General features: G+C 34.2%; 1 protein-coding gene and 1 pseudogene across 1 annotated transcript in view; one reads left to right on the top strand and one right to left on the bottom strand.

Moving 5' to 3' along the window:
• ZDHHC17 (zinc finger DHHC-type palmitoyltransferase 17) overlaps positions 1-26,785 on the bottom strand; it is a 97,596-nt gene that overhangs the window by 46,014 nt on the left and 24,797 nt on the right. The window contains exons 2-5 of the mRNA XM_045844978.1: positions 21,793-21,896; positions 12,464-12,586; positions 5,386-5,463; positions 4,714-4,858 (exon numbers count right to left, since the gene is read on the bottom strand). Of these exons, the coding sequence (XP_045700934.1) occupies positions 4,714-4,858; positions 5,386-5,463; positions 12,464-12,586; positions 21,793-21,896 (450 nt within the window). The remainder of the gene's footprint in view (positions 1-4,713; positions 4,859-5,385; positions 5,464-12,463; positions 12,587-21,792; positions 21,897-26,785) is intronic.
• LOC123822818 lies at positions 16,746-17,267 on the top strand (annotated as a pseudogene).

Raw genomic sequence — 26,785 nt, 5'->3', positions numbered from 1 at the left:
ATATATACTTTTAGAGTTAAATAATTCTGCAAATTTTCTGGTAAAAAAAGCAATTCTCTGCCTTATTCCCCACTATTTTCACCTTTTTAGTCCATTGTTTTGGTATTTACCTCCACATCTGAAAATAAGATATATGGATCGCTGCTTTTTCATTTTTCAGTTTTAGACATTATCTTCTGAGACTCCTCAGTGTGCAAAACGAGAATTTCTCTCTTTTCTCTCCTTGTCTTATCACATCACAAGGATACACCTTTCCTATTCTTTCCTCTCAAGAGATCAATTGTAATTTTGGCTTTAAAACACTTATGTTTACTTTATTATAAATCTGTGACTATTCCCAGCAAAATCATGTAGTAAATAAAACCATGATTACTTTTTCTCCCCTACCCAACTGTTCGCTTTACTTAGTACTATATTTTCCCGCTTTGGCTTTATTTTTTTTTCCCCCCTTTGAGCAAACTGAAATTAAAACTACCACCTATTCTACCAAGCCTCTTCCCTAGTTATCTAAATCCTCTTTCATGACCTTCTGATGTATCAGGAATTCTATCAGTTTCACTTCCCTACAATTACCTCTACTAAGTCAGTCCAATCTGGATCAATTATCCTACATGACTGAGGCATCTGTCTCATTAATTGGGAGTTCTTTCAGGCTCAAAATTATATTAAATTCTTATATTCTCAGTGCCGGGCAGAGCAGATGATCAAAAACCATTCATTAATTAAAAATACATGTTTATCTATCTACTCTTCAAGGCTTGGGAAAGGCACAGCCTCAGAATAAGACAGGACTTCAAATTCCTGGCTCTACCACTTAATAGCTATTAAGACTGGCAAAATTACCGAGCCTCACCATTCTCCTCTAAAAATATAAATACAAATAATGGCTTCATCAGACCCCTGTAATAATTTAATGGAATACTGTATATACAGCATCTAGTCCAAAGCCTGGAACATAAAAAGACATTCAACAAATATTAAGTTTCCTCTTCCTCCCTTCCGCATTTCTCATTCCTGAATTACATTAAACCAGCAGGTCTAATCTGAGCTGTTATCTAATTTATCAATCATTGGAGAGAGGGCAGAGCTATAGTGAGTATGCTTTAAAGCACTTATGCAGCAGTTCTCTGTGAGCCAGTACTATGAATGGGAATATGTCTCAAACATCAACATTATCCAAGTGTATTGAAGCAGGAAAAAAGCTGAGAATCACTACATTGGACAAAGTAGAAAACATGTGTTTGGATTCATCAGTTCAGTCCTTCATCATGAATACTCTAATTGAATGTTATGCCTTATCTATTACAAATTCATTTTTGGATTTACTTTAAGTACTTTGGGGAACATCTTATGTAGCTTGAAATACTATTTCCAACACTACATAGACTTTTTTCAATAAAAATGTTTTTAAAAATGACAAGCTTCCTTGTTTCTTACATGAGACATAAGGACTGTGACTTATTTTACTTCCTTCACTGTCATGATTTCAAGCTCAGTGAAATCTGAGGCTTAATTAAAACAAACAGGTAAATTCTTATGTTTAAGTTTCTTCTTTTTGTGAATTTTTCATATTTATTTTAAAAAGTGATGGTATAAAAAGTATCAGTAAATAAAAAATGTAAAAATTATGCCACATCTCTAGAGTACTAAAAGAAAAATAAAATTCAACCTTTTCTCTCTTTGGGTTGGAATTTAAAACTTGGTACTTCTTTTCCAAGTTCAGCCTGGATGTATGGGTATTCTCTATTAGGAAGAATTAACAAGCCCAGATCAAAAGCTTATGGGAATTCCATGATCAACAGGGATCCATAACTTAGCATTTCCCTTTTTTCTCCTGAAAATCATCCAAAAGAATTGGTAGTGAGCACTAAATATATCTAACAGTATAACTAAAATGAAACACATGTGAAGGATAGAATGACAAACTGAACTGAAATGCTATATGCCCTAAGAATGTAAAATTGATCCAATTAACAAAACAAATGGGGAAAACAATGGAAAAGGTTGAAAAAAGTATGAGTGCCTAATCTGTAACAGCTGCAAGTCAAAGGATATTATTTAAACCTGAAAAATCAAGTAATAGATTTGTAGTTATACTTATCAGAGCCAAGTTAATATTAAGAAAAACAATATTATTGACTAAAGTCAGTGAAAGGTAAAAGAAGAAATAAAAACATATTTATTTATTATGGTTTATAATTGAGTACTAATCAAAACTAATAATATTTGATTCAACATCTGATTGAAGAGAGAGAACTGTGTGAATGAGGAAAGGATTTACCAAGCAGAAGAAATAGCAAGCACAAAGGTCCTTAGACAACAGCATATCAGAGCTGCTCAAGGAACAGCAAGACTGGGGTGGTTAAAGCAGAGTAAGTGAAAGGGACATGACAGAATATACGCTCAAGAGGTATCCATGGCTAGATCATATATAGTTCTATAGGCCAGGGAAGGACGCTGGACCGCATTCAAAGTATGATGGAAAGCACATTAGATGGGTGTGCTTTACAATATATTAACATATATGTGGAAAAAATACTGAAAAAATACATGTTAAACTGATAAAGGAAGTAGCCTCATTGAGGAGAATGAAGTAAAGGGAGCAGTGAGATTTCATTTTCTAACTCATGCTCTTCTATTATGTTTGAACATTTTACGTTAAGCATGAGTTACTTTTGTAAGCAGAAAAAAATTACTTGTGAAAAAGAATTATTTGCTAGGCATTTATTATCACCGTCATGCATTTATTGTACAAAATGTGACTGTCACAGGTAGAAATCTCTGCTGTATAAGAATTTTATAGCCTACATCCCAGACTAAAGTTAAAAAAATTACTGAAATCATCCAAGCTCCAAGATCAATAAACTAACAAAAAAGACCATGAAGACTCCAAAATTTATACCACTTTTCTTATCCAGTTAAAACTGAAAAAATGAGTACTGCAAATTTATATCTGCAATACAGAAGCCACTAGAGGTACTTTCAGGTACCATCTACTCCTTCCACCACCTGTCTAGAAGAAACTGTGGGAGAATAAGGATAATCCCCTGTGGTAGCTGGTCTCCAAAGATGGCCCCCAGTAAACCTCACCTCCTGGTATTCAAGCCCTTGTGTTCCCACAGTGAACATGGTCTGGCTCTGTTACTGGTTTTAACTGAAATAATGAAGATATGTTACTGTGCTTGTTCAAGACCTAAGACTTAAAAAAAGGCAGAATAGCTTCTGTTTTTGTTCTGTTGGGACCTCTCAGCCACAATGTCAGAAGTCCACTTTCCCTGCAGGAGAGACCACATGGAGGGGTAGTGTAGAGAAGAGGAAACTGCATGGTGAAAAAGACACAGGCCAAGCTGTCCCAGCATTCTAGCTGAGCCCAGCCTTTTAAACATTCCTACCAGGTACAAAGTTATGTTTAAATGAACTATCCTCTAGCTCAACTGAGCCCCCAGATGACTGCAGCCCCCAGCCATTATCCAAATTAGGAGAACCACCTAGTCAAGTCCTGTCAAAGCACAGAATTGTGAACTACAATAAATGGTTGGTGGTATATCACACCATAGATTTTGGGGGTGGTTTGTTAACACAGTAATAGATAATAAACTCTCCCTTCCAACAATTAACCAGTCTATGCCTCTTTTCCTAAGCTATAATGCACATCAGATGACTGTCATTGCTTGACACTGGCGAAAACAAATATCTTATGGGATTCATAAAACAGATCCTATTCAAATTCTAAATCAGCATAAAATTTAACAAAAAAATTTTTTTATCCCCACCTGAGAACATTTTTTCCCATTGATTTTGGGGGGGTGAGGGGGGAGAGACAGAAACATCAATGCAAGAGAGAAACATCAATTGGTTGCCCCCCATATGCACTCCAACTGGGGATCAAACCAGCAACCTAGGTATATGCCCTGACTGGGGATCAAACCCACACACTTTCAGTTTACTGGATGTTGTTCCAACCAACTAAGTCACACAGCCAGGGCATAAATAAGCTTAAAATTTTAAATTAAAATAACAAATATATGTTAATTATAGTGAATTAAAATACTTTGTCTTACTCTTATGATGAGATCCTTAGCTATAAACTAATGTTTAAGTATAACCAGAGAAAACACATGAAAGAAAAACTGAGTGACATTACTTTTAACAAAATGCATGTTACAAAAACATGGTACATATAAACTTATAATATTTAACATTACTATAGTCAATGCACATTCAGGAGAAAAATCAGAAGAACCACTTAAGTCATGAGAAGTTTTCTGACATGTATAAAGCTGCATTATTTTATTTAGAAAGAAACTGAAAAAGTGATCTTAAAGAATTTATTCTCCTCAAGAGGTACTTAATATAGATATAGCCAGTTCTATTCTCCAAAGAAGTTCAAATGAATTCGGATGACATATTTTTAAAAATACCTTAATTTTCTCCCATATTTCCTGGGGTTCGTCTCTATCACTATAGGAAATAAAAAAAGCCCAACTTAATGGACTATCATGTGGTTCATGATTCCTTTCTCATTTTTATGTTAACAACATTAAATATTACATAGCTAAATATCAAACTAACTATGTATTTATTAATTCTCTCATCATGTAGAAAGTGTTACTTAAATATCATTAGGTTGTTACACTTGTAACACCAATGATATCAGGCACTTAACCCATGAAGATCATCTGATTGAAATCCACACCACTGTGATTTTTTTACCTGTCCTTTCGCAATGAGATAAGCAACAATTGAGGTATGTCCAAACTGAGCAGCCAGATGAATACAGCTACATCCTTCTCCATCAATTAATGAAGGATCTGCACCATATTTCATTAGTTGCACAACCATAGATAGATGGCCTTGTCTAAAACATAAAAGAATAAACACTTAGCTATATGGTTAATTCAAATAGTGTCCTCTGGAAAGTTTTTTTTTTTAAATAGGGTAATGGTGAAAGACATAACACAAATATTTTTTTCAGTCATTTTATATCAGGCATATATGTCAAGACACATTTAGGGTACATGGCTCTTAATTCTATATTCTATTAATTTTATTCCAAAATGATCTTAATAATTTCATAAGCTGGGCAACTTCTTTAATTGTAAACATATAAGCCGCAAAAGTACTATATTTACAAATCTAAAGTTTAACACAAGCATATAACTAACTGGGTTTAATATAAGCATGATTAATTCCCCAAGGACATTTTGGACAATAAACTAATGCAGGTAACACTGAGCAGCAAGACATTAGTATAATAATGATGTTAATATACTATAGACATAATAACTTCTCCCATTCATTTTAGCATATCATTAAAAAAAAGTTGCTTAATTATAGCCGAATAAAGAAACCAAAGGGGAAAATAATCAAGAAGCAAATTTAAACCTTGTGGCCCAATGTAATGGAGTTGAATTTAGGTCTCCTCCAAGCTGATCCACAATAGCACCTTTCGAAATGTAGTATCTGTAATACAAATTTTAAAATAACTTAGAAACGTTTATTTTCAATTTTAAGAAATTATGTGAAAAATAAAGAAAAAATGTTTTCCATTTTAGATCTCATGCTAGTTTATGCCTTTGAGAATGTTTTGTGATAGTTTTAAAAAAGTATATTTAGAATTTAGTATCAAGCACATCACTTTTGTTTTAGAAGTAAAAGAAAAAAACTTTTTAAGTTACCAAAAAAAAATAGCAATACCAAATAATGATCATATAAAAAAAGCAAGCTCCCCCGGCAAAAATCAAGCAGCCAGAGGACCACAAAGATTTGGTTCAGAGAGCAGCAGGTAAAATCTTGGAATTAGAAGAGCTGTAGAACATGCTAGACACTTCATGGGTAGAATCTCAATTTTTTAAGCTTTACTTACCTCACAAGATTACTTTAGATTAAATCAAACAATATACATGAAAGAATTGTATAAATTATAAGGTATAACAGAAAGATTCTTTATCATGCCTTGTTTGTTATGCCTTTAAAGCTGTATTGCTTTAAAAAAAGAGAGCAACCTCATTGCTTAATATATTAATGTCATTAACACCTTGATATTCTGTAAAATGAAGAGGACCTAAGGGTTTCTTATAATGCTTGCTTTGGGAATAATCGATGCAATGACTCTTGGATATAAATGATTTCATGGCATTTTAATGCCAAGTGCTTGATGATATATGTATATTACTGAAGCTCTTAAATTGTCCTAAATTTAATATAATCACTCTTTAATATACATATTTCTAAAAATTTAATACACTCATAGTCACATTCCTGACTTGGAAATTTTCTGCTTTATATAAATATTTACTAAACTGGTGCCTATAAGGCATTATGCAATGGAGAGCCCAATTCCACTGTCATGTAAAATAGTTTGAAGTAACTTAAAATATTTCCAAACTAAAATACTTTCAATCAAAAATATGAGTTTTAAAATTTTATAAATTTTGAACAAAAATACAGAATGCTTATAATCTGAACACAGACATTTAACTGTTCCTAAATTGTTTCTTAGAGTACTTGGCAGACATTATATACTGCATTCTGCCATGTATAATGCACTCCCTTGGAATGTGCACCCACATTTTTGGTCCAAACTTTCAGAAAAAAAATCTTTCATTTTAATTTTTTAATTCAATTTTTAATTTATTTATATTTAGACACTTAGTTTTTGTATTATAAAGAAATTTTAGTATTTATTTTTTAACATATTACAAGAAATCTTATGTAACAAATAATTACAAAACACAAGGTATTTCAGGTGCTACCTGAAACAGATACTAGGTATTTTAGGTGCTACCTATGTATAATGTGCATCCTTATTTTTCCCTCAAAAATTTGGGCAAAAAAAGTGTGCGTTATACATGGCAAAATATGGTAAGAGATGAAAATTGTATTTTGAGTACAAAGAGAAGTACAGCTTAGCCAAAGAACAGCTTTAATAGAAAATATTTTCTGCAAAATTCCAACTGGATTTTTTTAACTGATTTGATTATATTCTTTATAGTCAATATCTGTTCCTGAGAGTTATTTTTACTCACATTTCAAATACTTGCTAGGGCTATGACAATTAGTGATATCCAACAGGGTTCTGAAAATATAACTTTTTTTCACAAGGATAGGGATACATTTTTCCCCCATGCTGAAAAGAATCACTTCTATTATCTTTTCATTATAAACTCCTGGAAGAAAAGTACTATGTTTTTATGTTATTCTTTGTAGCTTTAAAACTCTAGGTCAAAGCTACACTCCTGAGAAGACCGTATAATTCTTACTTTTAAACTCAAGTTTCCCTGCAATACTAGAAGAAGGTTGTTATCAAGGAATGCTACTGCAGGTACTAATGATCCTCAGGTTTTGAGAAGGGACCATAAATGAACAAGAGATATTGAAGTATTTGAAAGATGAAAAGCAAATAGCTAGAACTCAAATGTCTCCAGAGGGGAACATCAATGGGGAGCAAACCAGATGTATGTTATAAACCCTAGAAAAACTAAGGAATTGAAATCAATTGTTACCTCTGAAGGAAGTAATAAGGAGCTGGACTGTAAATAGAAACACTGGTTGAAAGTCAATATATGTTGCTGTAAAATTGTTTTTTAACCTATACCCTCACTGAAAATGAGTGTTTAACATCACAAACAGGCATTTCAGTAACCTGGAAGCAATCAAGCAGCTGAAAGTACCAGAAAAGTATTCACTGATTTAACAATGCACTGCACACTATACTGTTAAATACTGTTAAATCTTAAAATGTGACTATTTGAACTTTTAATATCATTGTAGTAGTAATTCAAACTCTTGTTTTAAATTTCAGGTTCATTCTCATGTCCCTAAACTTCATTATACAATGGTGACTTAGGCTTCAGCCTCAATCTCATGTTGATTTTTAACACTCAGCCATCAGCCTTTGACAAAAGGTATGTTCGATTTACCTTCACCTAAGAAGTCTGAAACTCCAGAAATGAAATCAGAGAACCATAAAACATTTTACTAAAAATGTAGCAACTCAATGAAAGTTTACATGCCGAACAGCAAGAACCACAAGCCATTTCCTCACTCAGGTCAGCTAGCAGCCAGACGGATGCAGAGGCCCTCCCCACAGGTTAGAAGATTCTTTTCTTAGAGAAACTGAACAACTCCAGAGGAAAAACCTCCAGAAATGGATATTTGGGAGGCTCCTGTTGTAAACTCTCAAAGTCCCACAACTTACAATCAGTTTTTATAATGCCTATTTGGTTAAATAGGACCAGATATAATTGAATAAAACTTCAAATATGAATGAAGACCAATAAAACAGGAAACCTAAAATAAACAGACAATATACATAGAAGAAAACTTAACAAAAGTTATAATTCATAGCCTCTAAAAATAAAAGAATATAGATATAAGAACAAAACATTTTTTAAAAGGGGGGGAACAGAAATCAAGACAGAATGCTTGAAAATTAAAAATGTGTTAGATAAAATTAGAATTAAACAGAGGGATTAGAAGATAAATTAAGAAAATCTCTCCAAAGTACAGCTGTTACACTGGGAGATCAAAGGCAGCTGGAATAAAGTTAAAAAAAAAAAAAAAGAATGAATATCTGGTTGGTTCCAGTATCTGACAAATAAGAGCTCTTGAAAGAAAAAACAAACAGAAAAGGAAAACAAGGCACTCCCAAGGGTGCAATGCAAGAATACTTTCCTAAACTAACAAGACAAGTTTCCAGGCTCTAAGTGGCGAATTAATGCCCATAAACTAGATTTTTAAATAATAAATAAACAGGAACCTATCAGTGCATGATAAACTTTCACAAAGTTGAAGATAAAGAAAAAACTTACATACTGCCAGAAGAATAAGCCACACACACTCACATACACACACACACAGTATGTGCTCAGAAACTTGTAAGCTCCATCTTTTTTTAATAAAGGCCATATTCTTTAATAAAGTGGTTATTTGAAATCAAACAAAATCAGAGACTACATGCATTATTAGCTGTTGTTAATGAAGAATCTTAAGGTAACAGTAGACTGCTTAAGAGACTGAGCTCATCTTTTTCATTTTATTACATTAAGGTAAAAACTGAGAAGCAGTTGAAAGACTTTCAATTAAAAACATTAGGAATATAAACCTAATCCAGGCTGAAGATATCCTCCTTTCCAAATTACACTAACTTTATATCTTATCATGAAAGTGACCCAACTACTTTGCTTGTAGAAAGCATTTAATACATCCTGATGAAATCTATAAGAAGAAACTCTTGTCCATGGGCCTCTTGTGCCCCCATGACTTGTTGGGTGTATCAAAAATGCAAGGCCCTACCCTCCATTCACACAGGCCATTTCTCAGAGTTATGTTTGAATCAAGCAACCTTGAGAGATGAAGTAACATCTTCCCCTGGGACACAGAGCAGGCTTGCTTACCACTTACCACTTCAGTGCTTCATAATAGCACTGAATTCTCCAAGCTGCAACATAAACCCACTCTGTGCACTGTACCCATGTGGGTCATAGCAAGCTACTCTCATAGGACCCAAAGAGCAAGAGGGTGCTATGCAAATATTATGTTCATGCTATCTGCTATGCTATGAATAATCAAAACCTCTGTCTCTACCTGAGTCATGTATCTTCTGCCAGCATCCATGAAATAGCAAGATGTTGTAGCTTTTAACTAGGGTGTAATTCCAGACCCAGTAGTGAAAATTAATCTTGAGGTTATGAATACCAGTTGTTACTCACCCTATGTTTGTTTTAGGAAAGTAGCTTGCTAGACTATGTACTGTTAAGAAATTAAGTTTACCCACCTGAAAAAATAATGTATACAGACACTGTGATTTTTAACTCACTCTCTGACTTTATTTTGTAACTTCACTAATCCGTAAATGGTATGGAACAATTTGTAAGGCATGCAGCATCAAGACTTTTTGTCTGTATTTCTCACTTTAAACTTTTTTATATATTTCTAAATACAAGACAAACGTGACTTTTTTACTCAATAAAATGAGATCAAATATATCTCAACTATAATACTTGAAGCAAGAAAATAACAAAGTAATGCATTAAAATTTTGAGAAAACTACTTTTAATCTAGAAGTCTATGCTCAAATAACCAATAAGGTGTGAAGGCAGAAGATATTTTAACTTCAAAACATTTACCTCCCAAGCACTCTCCTCAGCAAGCAATCAGAAAACATGCTTTACAAAAACCAGGTAGCAAACCAAAAGAGATAAAAATCTGAGATCCAGGAAACTGAGACCAACACTGGAGCAAAGACATTTTCCAGGATGATGTGAAAGTAAAGTGGTAAGACAATTGTTACATACTAGCTCTAAAGAGCAGTCTGGGCTGGAGCAGAGGGTGGAGAAATCCAGGAAGAACTGACAAAATTATCTGATATTGTTTACATACAGAGGGGTTTTATAACTCTGAGAATATGGTAAGAATTAGTTACAATGTATAGAACATTAAACAAAAAAAAATGAAGTAACTGTTACTTCAAGCAAAAATCAGAATTCTACAGGAAAGAACAAATAATCATTGAACACTTCTGGAGTTAGCATTGAGAATTTACATACTAACAATTTAAACTTTGCATAGTGATTTAACTGAAACTCCAATAGATGATGGAGCAAAAAGTATTAGTGGTGAGGTGATCTGGAACATCTAGTATTCCCAAATAGAAAGTCAAAATATAATAACTGATAAACCAGAAAATAACAGCATAGAAGTTGACAATATTTGTTAAAATACAAAATTCATCTTTCTAACTTACTCCTAAGATATCTATAGATAGGTAGGAACATCAGCAAAATGATAAGTGAACAAGCACAGCACTGTCTATAATAATAAAAACACCAGAACCAATCTATGGGGAAACCATTAAATGAGTTAAATCCACATAACTGAATATTAGACAGCTTGTTAAAAAGAATAATACAGCTCTATTTGTAGTAATCTGAAACCTCTCAAAGATACATAAATTAAATGAAAAACAAAATAGTGTTTGTTATATTTCTGTAAAAAATAATGTTCTAGATAAAAATAGCAATACAAATATATAAAATACAAAAGTAAATACTGAAAGAAACAGCTAAAGTACTAAAAAAAGTTGCTTTGGGGTACAGGACTCAGAAAGTGGGGAGGGGTTGCTGTTTCCCATTGTAAACCTTTAAGTAGTACTTGATTTTTCAAATCATTTATGTACTATTTTAATTTAAATACATTAATTGGGAAACTACAGAGGATGTGGGAGGCTGGATAATCTGAGCCAACTTCCCATTAAAGAAAACTGAGAAAGCTCAATGAAATATAAGAGACATTTCCTAAAAAGCACAGCCTAAGAAGAGTAAAAGCATACACCAGGCCAAGATTCAAGAAAGGGTTAAAACCTAGAGAAGTGAGAAAACCACTTGGGCACCAGCTGCCCTAGAGACAAGGGTGGGGTCCAAAAAGCAGCACTGTAGTAGTAATTAAGAACTAGAAGTAAAACGGGCTCTAGCATGGTCTTTAGCCACCTGAGTGATCCAGAAAATGTAAAGTCTTAAAATTAAGTTACAGTTGGGCCTAGTAGAAACAAATGGAAGTATCATCTTAGACCTCAACTTCATTACTAATGAAGATTAAATAAAAACAGAGGGAAGGTTAGAGACACATGAAGGAAAAAAAAGAAAAAATAATAATAAAAATATGCTCACTGGAAGAAACTGATTCATGGAATTCCATGCTTTCAGTATTACTTGCTTATAATCATCAGAACTGTAACAGCAAACAAATTCTTTCACCTGACATTAATATCCTACTTGCCCATAGACTTTGTGTGCTGTACTTAACTGGACATTTGCAAGCAGTTCATTTCAGATTTATGTATTTATCTGAAGATCTTATGTCCAAATTATAAGACTAATAAACCAGATTTACTAAGAAAGATTTTTAACACCTGACTCTTGCTTATTTAACTACCTTGCTGATACTAAATTAGCAGATTAACAGTAACAAAAATCATTTTATACTTAGTATGTATTCATCACCCAGCAAGTATGAATAGTTAAATCAGACTATTATTACCTACTATCTTTTTACCCCGTCTTTCCTTTTGTAGCTTTTCCCCACAGAATTTCCATTTAGAATGTGAGCTGCAAGCTGGACTGCTGCAGTTAACGTCCTGACTCCAAAATTTATTAGCTACATGTCATCAGTGGCATATTTAACCTTTTTATGCTTTAGTCTCCACATCAGTAGGACTGCAGTGATTGTTATTTTTCATATAAGGTTATTTGAAGAATCGAAGTTAAAGAAAATATACATGGAAAAGCACTCAGCACAGTACCTGGAACATAATCATTTAATACATGTTAAAAATTTTTTTCAGAACAAAAGGTACGAGGAATTTACATTTTAAAAGCTATGATTTTTAGAAATTATTAACTTTTATAAGTTCTAATAATTTTATGGTAATAACTAATTGCTTAAAAATACAGAAAACACATACTTGACTAAATCTATTCTATTATTGATGGCAGCCCAATGGAGGAGTGTAACATTTTCTTTGTCTGGTTGCCGCACATCGTAACCTGCTTCCACCAATTCTCGGCAACGTTCATATATTCCATATCTTGAAAAAAAAAAAGAGAGAGATTATTATTACTATTTGACAAGAAATTTAAAGCTAAAAATAACACTTTCAGAAGAATGCTCCATTTTGATAACTGAAATTAAAATGAACTTTTCAACATAAAATGTTACTTTTAACATATCAATGTTCCAACAGTTTTCATTAATCCATTTTATAGTTTTGTGTCATCTGTAAGAATGCAATTATCTCATTAGGAGGAAGAGAAAAGGATATCAGAAATCAAACATCTATCAGTTGCTTGTTTTTTTTTATATCACTACTTATTCCACAAAACATTTGAGGCAGCTTATAAAAGTATATACAATTATGTTAAAAAATATTCAAGATCCCTGGCCTGTGTGGCTCAGTTGGTTGGGCATCATCTTGCAAACAGAAAGGTTGCCAGTTTGAGTCCTAGTCAGGGCACATGCCTGGGTTGTGGGTTTGGTCCCCAGGCAGGGCCCACGGGAGAGGAAAACGATCCATGTTTTTTTCACATTTTCTCTAAAGAGAGAAAGAAAGAAACATATCTCCCTTCTCTCTCAATTAAAAAAAAACGTTAAAAAATATCAGACATAAAAATAATAACAAAGAGCATACCAATGATTTATAAAGAACATCAAGAAAAAAGGATGAAGGCATCCTGAAAAAAGGATTTGCCTTCATATTTATGAAGGCAAATTTAAAAAGGATGTGTGGGGGTAGGAAGTGAGGTGGGTGGGGGGAAAGTGTCTTGTGAGTTCAAGCCACTGAAACAGGAGAAAGTCTACTGGGAGAGTTCTAGGAAAGATGTTCACATTTAGTAAAGAACAAGGCACATACAAAGAGCTTGATCCTTTCCCACCTTTTTGCTTTTGGTCACTGTGAGGCAGCATGAATATTTTTAAACTTTTTATTATGAAAATTGTCAAGCATAACAACAAGGAGAGAGAACAGCACAATAAACTAAGAACCCATCACCAAGCCTCAAGAACTATCAACTTTATCCTAAACAAAATACTGAATCCTTGGAAATATGAGACACAAAAACAAATTTAAATGAACTTTGACTATATTTGCAATTTCTTAATTACAAATATCGAAGTAGTCTCCAAAATGGAGAAAGCACACCACAGGGTGAGGTTGGAGTAGGAGTGGCACATTAATGGAATATACAAAACAAATATTAAAATTTCTACCTATATTCATGTCTTAGCTAATACAGAAATTAAGCTTTACTAATATTTATGCAGCCTTCACATTGCTGCTCTCAATGGCTCTGTATTGCATGTGTATACACACACGTGCACAAAGTAATCAACCTAAGAGTAGGGCAAGAGTTTCACAAATCACCAGAGATGACAGTGGTATATTCTTCAGTTCCTTCTTCTTTTTCAAAACATTGTTTACATATGCCCAGTTAAGTGAACTAGGCATATTACCTTAAAAAGCAAAATCTACCTCACACTGTGAAAGAGATAAGTGACCATGAAAATGTTCGTAACCATTCAAAGAATTACTGGTTATTTTTTTAAGAGTTAGAAGTGAGTGTGCATTATCCCTTTAACAACAAAGACAATAGTTTCAAATTGCTGGTTTTTAGTGGTGGTGGGTGGGGGCAAGGGAATAATAAGGGCAAACAACTGTGAGTGGTATGCTATCAACCATACATTGTTAAAAAATATTTTATTTATTTATTTTTAGAGAGATCGGAAGGACAGTTGAAAGAGAGGGAGAAAAACATCAATGTGTGGTTGCTTCTCACATGCCCCCTACTGAGGGCCTGGCCTGCAACCCAGGCATGTGCCCTAGACTGGGAATCAAACCAGTGACCCTTTGGTTCACAGGCCAGTACTCAATCCACTGTAGCTCAACCATACATTCTTAACTGTGAGTAGTATGCTGTCAACCATATATTCTTAAGGTTAAAAAAAAAAAATCATTAAAACAAAACACCTAGGGGAGGGCTGGGGGGGATGGGATGGGAGTAAAAAACAGAAAACTGTACTTGAACAACAATTAAAATAAAAAAAATCTAAATAAAATCAATTTAAGATCAGATTTCCCTATTACTTTAACACAAAATAGTAAACCATCTAAAATAATAATAAGGAAGCACATTTAACTACACCACTCTCACTGTAAATAAGATTAATGAAAGACATTAAAGTACATCTTCAATGTATACATGCAACATATACACCGATTTTCCTCCAAATTGAACTATAGATGCAATGAAATTCTAATTTAAATCCTAAATGAATTATCTCATGAAATTCCCAAGTGAACGCTAAAATTCACTTGTGAGACTAAAAGGCCAAGAATAGCTGAGTCACTTCTGAAGACTAAGAAATGATTAAAACATAGTGGTACTAAACAAGATTAAGCAAATGTAATAAAAGAGTATTTAGGGAAGGACCAGAGAGTGAGATCAGCATCACTGTGGAATAAGACATCCATCATTTTGTCCTTCCTCCCACAATAATTCTGCATCTATCAATAGACACAAGTGCCTCTGTGGAGCTGGGGGATCCAGCACCATACACCTACAGAGCTGGGAGAAGTCTCACTCACTCATGTAGTGGATCATAGGGAAAGAGACCTCAGTCCCAGCTGTGGCCCCTGCAATGGTCCATGAACTAGCTGGCTCTAGCCCCTTTCCACTGTGGTCTGAGAGCTCAGGAAAACTCTGGAAAACACTATCTTAAACAATCACTACGAGAAGGACTTTGTGGATGTCCAGGTTTCCAGAAAAGTTTCAGAAAAAAAAATATATATATGTTTGGACACACTAGAGAAGAGTACTGAATTGTGAGCTACATGATTGGAGGGGGGTGGTTGGGAGAAGCTTGGAGAGCTTCTGATAGGACTCTAGGAAGGTATTAAAGGGACACATCCCACCAAGGTCACAGTAGACTCCATCAAAAATACATAAAGAACTTTTACAAATTATAAAAGGACAAAAGAACCCAAAATGAGTAAATAATTTAAAATGGCAATTTACCCGGGAAGGCACTCAAATGGTCAATATACATAAGAAATATATTCAACACCATCTGTAACCAGAGAAAGGACCATCAAAACAGAGAAAACCATTTCATAACTATCAAATGAACAATTATTAAGTATGATAAAACTAAAATTTAGCAAGAATGTAGTGAAAGAGAAACGTTATTCCTATAGTGGAAGTATAAACTGATACAGCCACTTTAGAAACCAATGTAGCAATAACTGCAAGTGTTGAAAAAGAGCATCGTGAACAAGCCAGAAATTCCACTCGAGTTGTCTTTTTCAGGAAAACTCTTGTTTACACGCAAGGGAAAGAGGTGGAAGGGCATTCACTGACAAAATATTTGTAATAATGAGAAAGGAGAAGCAATTTTAAGTGTCTCTTCATAAGGAGTGATAGAATACAGTAGTCCCCCCCTTATCTCCGGAAGCTACATTCCCAGATCCCTAGCAGATGCCTGGAACTGCAAAAAGTACTAAACCCTATACATAATATGATTTTTCCTATACATATGAATCCATGATAAAGTTTAATTTATAAATTAGACCTAGTGAAAGATTAAAACAATAAAAATGAAAAATAAAAACTGCAAAGCCTTCATGGCATGGCCATGACCACTGTTGCCCCCCTGCCCTGCAGCTGCTGCCACCTCTGCTATCTGGGTCTCCTTGGCCTCGGGACCAACTGCGTGATTAGAACACAATCGTCACTGAGTAAACACATTCCTCAGTTCTGGAGTGTTCTTCGTCACACATTTGTGGAGTTCTGAAGGGCAGTAGCAATTACTACCATGCACAGCATGGCTTCTATACAGACAAGTGAACTGTAGAAATTCATCACCAAGGGCTTCCACTAAGAAGCCCCCATAAAAGTGGTTAACCTGGACACAGAAGTGTTGAATTGATATCTGCAAATCGTTTTACAAGAGTTCTGACCTGGATGGGTAAACTTCAGTGCAGTTCCTTTTTACTGCCTCAGTATTACTGGATTGAAGAACTGCCGCTGCTTCTTAGGAGGTTCATTTCATTTCCCATTACTCCCAACTTCATACTCAAAGCACTGAGAATTTCAGGTGAAGTATATCAAAGTAGACTCAGTTTCTGCATCATTTCTGTATACAACTTAAAAATTCTTTCACAACCCCACTGAGTGTTTTTTAACTAAATTAACATGGTTTGAATGAACCTCCCAGCCCCTATGAAAGTCATATATAAGAACATGAGATTTCCTATTACACACAATCCAACCAATGCAATCCTAAGCAAATAAACAGGGGAACTTAAGAAGTATGGTGTTACCACAATAGTTAGAGTATGTGAAGCAACTTATGACACTACTCTCGTGGAGAAAGAAGGCATCCATGTTCTTAACTGGCCTTTTGATAATGGAGCACCACCATACAACCAGATTGCTGATGACTGGTTAGGTCTTGTAAAAATAAGTTTCATGAACAATCTGGTTGTTCTATTGCTGTTCATTGTGTTACAGGCTTGCTGGAAGAGCTCCAGTGCTTGCTGCCTGAGCAACAATTGAAGGTGGAATGAAATATGAAGACGTGGTACAGTTCATAAGACAAAAAGCAGTGTGGAGCTTTTAATAACAAGCAACTTTTGTATTTGGAGAAGTAACATCCTAAAATGTGGCTGTGCTTCAAAGACTCCAATGGTCAAAGAAACAACTTGCATTCAATAAAATGGGTGCCTGATGCCAATGACTGGGAAGTGGAACTTGAGACAGAACCTAATTTGCCATACACATTAGCCAATATACTGGCATGGTGAATAAATTCATAGGGGTATTAAATATCAGTTTTACCAGGCCACAAGCTTGAAAGAACTGCAATCTCAGTGTCTGGGTTACGATTAACCTATTTTGACACTTAGCAAAAGATTCTTACTTTTCAGCTTTAAAATGTGCTTATCATTTGTACCAATTGACTTTTCCTAAAATTATGCAATATTGAGTTATATCTTTACGTCTACTCCTATCCCAGAACCTTATCAATATATAATGAGATTTAGAAAGATTAGGTGCACAATACTTACAGAACTAAAATCCCAGAAACTGTGAACACTCTGGACCTTATGCGGTTTATCCATTTAGTCATTTCAAACGTAGAGATTAGAACCTATATGGTTATTTGCCTGCTCACTTTATGTTTACATCTCTCACATTTATACATTAAGTTTGTCCAACTTTTTGATTTTTATACCAAGTCTTAGTGATTATTTAATGACTTTCTATAAATCTCACTTTGTGCTGTTATGGAAAGCCTCCATTTTGAAAATCTACATTGTACAGAAGCACATGTCTTTAATGGCTCCAGACAAAAAGCCTTACAGTTAATTTTAATGTTTGCACTTAGAGTGAAAGTGCAAGGGACAGCCTGAGAAAAGAATGGGAAGGGGCAACTAAGTATTTTTAGTAAAATGTTGCCTATGTCTTGTGTGGAAGAGGTAGAATATGTTCTTTAGTAAATATGTTTTTGAAGGTAAAGGTAGAGATGCTTAGTTCTAGCTAAAACAATTCTTAATCATAAAAATTCTGAAATTCTTATATTTGTTCTCATATATTCTGAGGGTGTTTACCAACTTCTTTTTTTTAAGATATATTTTTAAAGATTTTATTTATTTATTTTTTAGAAAGGGAAGGGAGGGAGAAAGAGAGAGAGAGAAACATCAATGTGCAGTTGCTGGGGGCCATGGCCTGCAACCCAGGCATGTGCCCTGACTGGGAATTGAACCTGCGATACTTTGGTTCGCAGCCCACGCTCAATCCACTGAGCTATGCCAGCCAGGCCAACTTCTTGGCCAACTCCTTTTTTAAAATTAAATACTTGTGAATTTTATTGTTGTTTAAGTAGTTTTCTGCCTCCCTGCCCCTCCCCACTACCCCAGTCATCCCCACCTCCCTCCCTGTTTCCACCCCCACCCCTGTTTTTGTCCATGTGTCCGTTATATTTATTCCTATAAACCCTTTACCCTTTTCCCCCCATTATCCCCTCCCACCTCCCCTCTGGTTACTGTCAGTTTGTTCTTAATTTCAATGTCTCTGGTTATATTTTGCTTGCTTGTTTGTTTTGTGGATTACGTTCCACTTACAGGTGAGATCATATGGTATTTGTCTTTCACTGCCTAGCTTATTTCACTTAGCATAATGCTCTCCAGTTCCATCCATGCTGTCACAATACCAACTTCTTTTTTTTTGAAGTCTGAATTTGTTTTCCTTCCCACCCTCTCTTGCAAACAAAGTGGGTTGTCCACTAATGAATTGAGCAGACATCTAATATTTTATATGCCCTTTGAATTGTGTAACTTAATATTTGGATACTTGATTTCTTTTATTATGCAATTGATAAAACAGTGATGTGTATTAATGCTAGTAAAACCATATGTATATACCATCTGGGAATGAGTGGTTACAGTTTTATAGAAGAAATAATTTGTCACTGTTCACCAGCTTGTAAAAAATCTAGTGTAAGAGCTTAAACATCTGAATAAATAATGAAATACAAAAAATAAATATTAAAAAATAAGAACAATTATAACAATATACTGTGATAAAACTTATGTGACTGTGGTCTTTCTCTCATGCTCTCAAAGTATCTTATTGTACTGCACCCAACCTTCTTCTGATGAAATGTAAAATAATTTAAGTCCAGAACTTTTACCTTTTTACTTAAAGGAAGCATTTTTAGGCTTTGTTTTGGCATATCCGAATTGCCAGCATCCCTACTCTTGTGCTCTGGGGCCAAGTAAAGTAACAGTTACTAGGAAACAAGCCCTGCAATACCTCCACAATGGATCTGATAATCAAGATGGCAACAAAGAGACTAACATAACAGGGCAGGTGGCTTACATTGCACAAATATGCTGGACAAAGGAATGATTTGTGTCTGAGATGGCATGGAATGAGACAGCACGAGATTTCATCACAATGCTCAGAAGAGCATATGATTTAAATTTATAAACTACTTATTTCTGGAATTTTCCATTTTAATATTTTTAGAGGATGGTTGACCATGGGTAACTGAAACCCCAGAAAGCAAAGCCATGGGTAAGGGAAACTATTGTATTACAAAACAGTGAAACAAAATAAACTGTCTTTATTAACAATGATAAATTGCAAAAGCCATACAGTTTTTTTTAATAAAAACAAGCTACAAAAGGATATGTAGTATAGAATACAATTTATATAAATTTTAAGCATACAATAGCATATTTTGCTTATAGGTATTTTTAGAAATGTACAAAAATGTTCCAAGAGAGGTTCCCTTGGGGGAGATAGGGAAAAGAACACACTGAGCAACCTGTAGCAATCACAGCAAAATGTTAACATCTGTTTAATCTGACAGCTATTCTACACTTTAGGACTGAAATGTTTCAAAATTTAAATAAATGTTTTTAAAAGCAGAAATTATAGACAGCATATTAGATACTTTTCAAGAAATAGGATAGTTAGAAGAGTAGTGATGGATAAAGAAAGGTGGTTGCTTTTTTCTTACAAGATACTGGAATATAGCCCTGGCTAGTATGGATCAGTGGATTGAGTACAGGTCTGCAAACCAAAGGGTCATGGGTTCAATTCTCAGTCAGGGCACATCCCTGGGTTGCAGGCCAGGTCTCCAGTTGGGGGAGCACGAGAAGCAACCACACACTGATATTTCTCTTTCTTTCTCCTTCCCTTCCCCTGTCTATAAATAAATAAATATATAAATAAATAAATAAGATACTGGAATATATTTGTTGATTGAAATGACGCATTAGGTAGAACAAGAGATATTAAGGACAAAGGAGAGAAAGGTGATATCAAAAGAAGCAAAGTCTCAAAAGGAAAAATGAATGTAGAGTAGTATAGTTTGTTTGTTAAATACAATTGGCACAACGTGCTTTGATTTTTGATACATAATATGCAAAAAAGTACAGTAATATCAGTAGACTAAGGATCTGAAAGTTTTCCTGCCCACAAAAGTGATGAAAAATCTGGCAAAAACTGTCAAAGTCAACTTTTTCAGAACTCTGACAATTAACAAAAGGCTTTCAGCAATCCAAGAAACATTCAGTCAAGAAAAAAAAAACAACTGAATTTCAGGAAGAACAGAGAAACTGGTAGCATTTTAACACGTCACGGTCCCATCCTCTGCTGCCCAGCAGCCTTCAAAAATAAGTTCTCTATACCTTGTACTGGTATTGGTACTGAAGTGAGCAGAATAGAGATTGAGTTCGTTCAAAGCTTCATTCCCAAAGAGGAGTAATTATTTGACCTGTCTGGTTATTGTTCTCTGGAAGTCTACCTAAGAGGCTTACTTACCTATTAGATCTAACTCAAACTCATTAAAAGCTTCTCCCTGGGGTTGTATGCCAAATGTTTTAATATCATAATTACTTGAGAGAATGTATAACAGTTGGGACAAACAACAGACAAATCAAAAAGCTTAAAAGTAAAACCTAAGGAATGAGCTATCTATAGGGGCTTTAAAAAGCCTGGACATATTCTTGGGAATCTGGAATGCCATGCACATGCACACAGTTATATGCACAAATTCAACAAAGACTTGCGATGGCCCTAAGTTCTCACCTCTGATTGACATCAAGGTTCTGCACAAGCAGAAACTCAAAGCTAAGTCAGAGTTGTCAGCTGCCTGGCTGAGTGCTCAGTGTCCCAACATGCACAAAGAATCCGTCAACAAACATCAAGACTTACTGTTTTAAGAAGTCTGTCCAATCATTAGCTGACTACTAACTAACCAAGTAGAGGCTTCAGTGACCACAAAGGCAAAAAGACAGACTTCACAGACATGTAGTTTAGACATGTCACAAGCAACAACAAACCCTGGAAGAACCTGATATCCAGAACTGCCACATTACATTATTTGACTAGTCCAGTTATCAACAAAAAAAATTACAAGACCTCCAAAGAAATAAGAAAGTATAACTCATACATGTGTGTTTGCTTAGGGGTGGGGTGCAGAGACAAGTAATAGAAACTGTTTCTGAAGAATCCCAGTCATTGGACTTACTGGACAAAGATTTTAAATCAGCTATTTTAAATCTATACAAAGAACTAAAGGAAATCACGTCTAAATAATCAAAGTATGCAAACAATGTCTTGCCAATACAGAATATCAATAAAGACAAAGAAAGATATGTGCTCATATTTCACTTAAAATATAGATATCAAAGTGTCAAAGAAGAAAACAACTACAACAGAAACTTACTGTGTAGCCTTCACTATGTCCCATGTGCTATAATCATCAATATGAGTTTTCCGTCCAAGAGGTTCACCATATCCATGGTTATAATGGCTTTGGGGTTTGATTTCCTATTAGAGAGAAAATCACACAGAGGCAAGAATTGAGAAAAGGTACAGAAAACATTTCAATATTTCTCTACTGGTTTTATACTCTTTGAAGAATGCTCATTATTTAAATGATTAAGTTTTACCTTTTCTGAGGTCCATACTCTTTAGATAAAAACCATGTTCAAATAGATCTACCCTTGGTACACACTCTCAAAACAGAAAACATGCAAGACTAGAAATTAGTGCCAAATTAGTAACTGAAATTCATCTTCAGTTCCATACCTCTTATCCCTTCATCAAATTAACCTTCATTCTCTCAGACCAAGTTTCCTATTATTCTAGCATTATCCTCAGCTCTAACACCTTACTTTTAAAACCTTCATTATATACCAAATAAACTCTAATGTCCTAAAGATAAAAACCCAGGGATATTATTATTCTATTATTCTCAGGTACTACCTTCTCTTACATTCATTCATGCAAAGGACTTGTTAAGCATCTACCATATCAGGTGCATAAAGAACAATAGGACAACCCTGATGAAATGTAAATCCACTCGAATAGTTCTAAAAATGTCAATACCCTTAAAGAAACTTTTTATATAAAAATTCAATTAAACACTAGTTTCACAGAAAATTACATCCATTCAAAGTTTATATGCTGTGTCCAATATCCTATTTAAAATACAAAATTTGCTATGCATAGTCAGCTTCCTCAATATAATGTAGCACTGAGATAGTTTTATTTTTTATATACAAACAGAAAAATTGAACATATTCAGCTCTAATACCAGCCATTCAAATTTATGATTCTGATCTATCTCATTCTCTCTCACACACACAAATGTAAATATAAATAAAAGAATAAGGCGTAACAAGAAATCTGGGAAGAATGAAATCCTTAGAAGAATTCAAGCTCTCCTGGCCACTGATATTTAATAATCCAAATTGAATGGCATTTTACTAGAGGAAAAAGGCTATTATCTTTAAGTTACTCTAGCCACTTAATTTGTTTGGAAAATTGCAATATTAATTTGATTGAGCCATAAAAGGAGAAAACTATCAATCTGAGTATTTTCAAGGAGTAGGAGTTAAAAAATTTCACAAAGCAAATTCTTCTTAGTACAGAACTTTTCAACATATCATTTCCTTATGAAATTGCTATAGCCAATATTGAAATACACAGTAATAATCATAAATCCATATTAGCAGAAGAAAACAGACATCAGTTTTAAGTGAAGTTCATAACACACATAATGCATATAGTTTACTAAGTGATTTTTTGAGAGACTCTTGGTTCAGATTCCCTTAAAACACAACTTGCCAAATTTGAATATTGGCAAGTATAGTTAGTATTCTGGGTATGTGAAACATTCTGAATAATCAATGAAGCAAACCAATACATAAGATTTAACCATTTAATATTTTTAATTTTTTAATTTAATTTTTGCCCTGAATTACAGTTCTCAACTTCTCTGTGCTCTATATTCAGTGGGGTGAAGTCAAGAAAGACACTTCTTAGACCAGCAACACTTCTTTCTAAATTTTCTTTTCTTATTTTTATTCTCTCCTACCACTAGGAAAATAATTTTTTAAACTTTTGATTCTGACTTCTGTAGGGCAAAAAGACACCTAAAGGAAAATAAAAACTGGTAGTAATTCACAAGCAAAATGGAATACTGCTATATATCTGACAAAACATGTATTGAGAGCTTACTATAATAAAGCACTCCCCACTGTACTGGCACTCCAGGCCAGGATAAGTGTGAGGCCAGTGCAGAGTTTAAGAGGGTGCCAAAAAAACTCAGTAATAAGGATTTTAATATTTTAATGAATTATATATTAAATATCAAAACACAATGGGAAAAATAACCCAAACATCAGCATTTTAAATAGAGACTGCATTAGTACTGCTGATTCTTCTATTTGTGTCAGGTTCCACTGTAGTTGAGAAGCACTACAAACATATACCAAAATACAAACATGTTCTCTTGCCCTCAAGGACTTTATAATCTAGAGCGGAAGGACAAAGTAAAAAATGTAAGTCAAATATAAGAAGTAAGAACTTTCCAATAAGTTAAAATGTAAATAAAGACAACAGAAGTTCTCAAATTAATAACTTTAAAAACTATTTCAATTTGAAAATCTGTTTAGGGCAAACTGCTATTCTTTTTTACTAATAACAAGGCACTGCTTTACAGGCTTATAACAAATACTCATAAACAAAAAGTAAATTTCTATTTAAGGCTTACTATTATTTTTTCATGCTCTTTAATGTCATTTTTATCCCCAGAGACCTAGTCTTGGTTTCTGTATAGTCCATTTTGTCTGACATTGCCCATGATGATCTTCCAAATGTACTAAAAATCACAATTTTATCCTACCTGTAAGGTTTTTTATTTGTTTTTACTATTTAGTAAAATAAATCTTATTTTTTTTAAGGATAGCTTTAAATATATCCCTAGAATAATTCTAGAGAGGTAGAGTTATTCTCATAAAAAGTAAAACAAATGATGTTTAAGCAAATTTCCGACCTGCTTTATTACCAGAAAAAACAAAACAAAAAAATTATAATTCAGAACTTAAATTTATTTTTCTCACTTTTAAACAGACTGGAAACTGGTTTGTCTCTAGAATTAGTATGCTGTCAATGTGGCAAACGCCAACACTGTCTATTAATATAACCACTATCACTAGGCTTAGAAATAACAACTGTAGTTTTTAAACCTTAAAGACACAAAATAAAAAACCACTGTGTTCATGTAAATGAAAGCATATCTTATAAATATATAGACAATATTTTTAAATTATAAATTTGCTCTTGTATCAGATACAATTCAACAAATATTTAACGGCACTTGGAAATTCTATCATTTTTTCTTGATTTTAATGGGAACCAAGAAGTAATTTAATTGATATCTCTCATATCGGATTTCTTAAAAAAAAAAAAAAAAAAGATTCAGTTGCTCTTTAAAAATTAAAAAATCCTCCAAGATTTGAAGTCCTCCAAGATTTCTTCTAAGGCTAACATACAATGATTTTACATAATACCAGGGTATAGAAATTACAACCACTAGGAAGTTCCTTCTACTACCTAGTTGATAGTCCTGGTACTTGTTGAAGAGAATTGGAAGGAGAAAAAGCACCTCCAAAATCTGCTGCTGAAGTAGCAGACACAAATGAGAAGAACTGGGATAAGCTCAGCTACTATACACTACTGCTAAGAGAAATCAACATATTAGAACTCAAATTCTGTGTAAGTGCTGGCTTGTATGTCAAGATGATAGATGCCATAATACTCTGATTCACATGCCCAGGTATAATTACAAAACCAGTCAACCCACTGCCAAGTGTCTGTGTGAAATCTGGTTAGCTTTTTAAAAATGCTATACCCATTAAATCTTTATACATATACAGGGTCCAGCAGAAGGCCACTGAGTGTGGTTGATAGGGTACATGAATATCTCGCACGAGACGGTCAGCAACTTGAACATTTCACCTAAAATGTCATATGGTTTGCTCGAGTGTGATATTATGTTACAGAATTACATACTTATGATTTTAGAACAAAAGATTTGGTATAGATTACTAGTTCATAAAAAATGGTGCTATTTGTGTTAGACCATGTATAAAAAGGGTGGTGGTATTGACCAAAGAATCCTCTATTGGCCCAGTGCTTCTAGGTTTACTACCAACCAAATATAGATGTTTTGTAAGTCAAAAAAGGTTCTCCAAGCATGGGTTCTATAGTATAGTATGAGTGAAAACAAACATATAGGTAAGTTCAGGAATATTCAGAAAGAAGAATAAGGGAAGAGACCAGCAACTGTAATACATTAAAAAGCAAACTAACGTAAAAATAGAGGCATTGGTTATAAACAGTCAGAGCAATGAAACAGAGCTTGAAGAATGAGAATTAAAATCAAGAGGAAAAGATCTTCAATAAATGACATAAAAAGGACAACTGGCTTTTGGGATTTGGGATTTTTGAAAAATTCACCAGGCTCCAATAAAGGGGTGATATGCTTGATGAAAAGACACCAATAAATACACCCAAGACTACAGTTTATTTTATGGCAGATGATATGTGCCTGAAAATAACAGGGCCAGAGCAAAATTTAGGGCAGCATGCTCCCAGATGAAGGCTTCCCAGGTCAGCCATACACCCCATGAGAACATACAGATGCCTATACCATTCCCTGGAGAGAGAAACATACACACCTTACTCTTCTTGGGGAGTCTTTGTCTCCCTCCCTCCCCCCCCCCCCCCCCCGCCCCATGAAATCTCTGGAGTATTCTGGATACTCTGGCCATATGCTTTGTGCTAATCAGATCTAAGTAACTTGTTCAAAATGGCTCCAGGACTTTTCCTAAATAGTTACTTCAAGACAAATTAAATTGAAGATCCGTTTTCCAGGCTTCCTGGAGATGGGACTATACCCTGGTAGGACCAGGCCTTGGTCTGCCTAAGGGCTCTTCCTACAGATTCCCACTTTACTCCTTAGATCAAATAACTTTCAGCCAGACCAAAGACCTAAATATAAGAATATTGGCAAGAAAAGTCCTAATGAAAAAAAAATCTGAGAAAAGCATAACAACACATTTGAAAAATGGGCGAAGACTATGTAGACAATTCAAAGAAAAAATACAATGGCAAATATATGTATAATCAGATGCCATAATTCTAAATTAATTAAATGGATTACCAAAATTTAAAAAAAATGAGGGAGAGAAAGAAATTCAATAAAATTCTAGGGCACATATGTGTTACCTGCCTGCCTGTTTTTGGTGCACTGCCCATATACACAGGCAAATTAGCAAACCATTTGGTCTTAACCATATGCTTATGACTTGTACTGTATAAATGTCTGCTGTTAGGAAGTATTCTAAAAGGCTGGACTCTGATTCAAG

Source organism: Phyllostomus hastatus, unplaced genomic scaffold (genome assembly GCF_019186645.2).
Source record: "Phyllostomus hastatus isolate PE091 unplaced genomic scaffold, TTU_PhHast_1.1 phas_contig_432, whole genome shotgun sequence".
In the NCBI taxonomy this organism is placed as follows: domain Eukaryota; kingdom Metazoa; phylum Chordata; class Mammalia; order Chiroptera; family Phyllostomidae; genus Phyllostomus; species Phyllostomus hastatus.
Note: the sequence above shows the minus strand (reverse complement) of the source record. Positions and strands in the feature narration are given on the sequence as shown.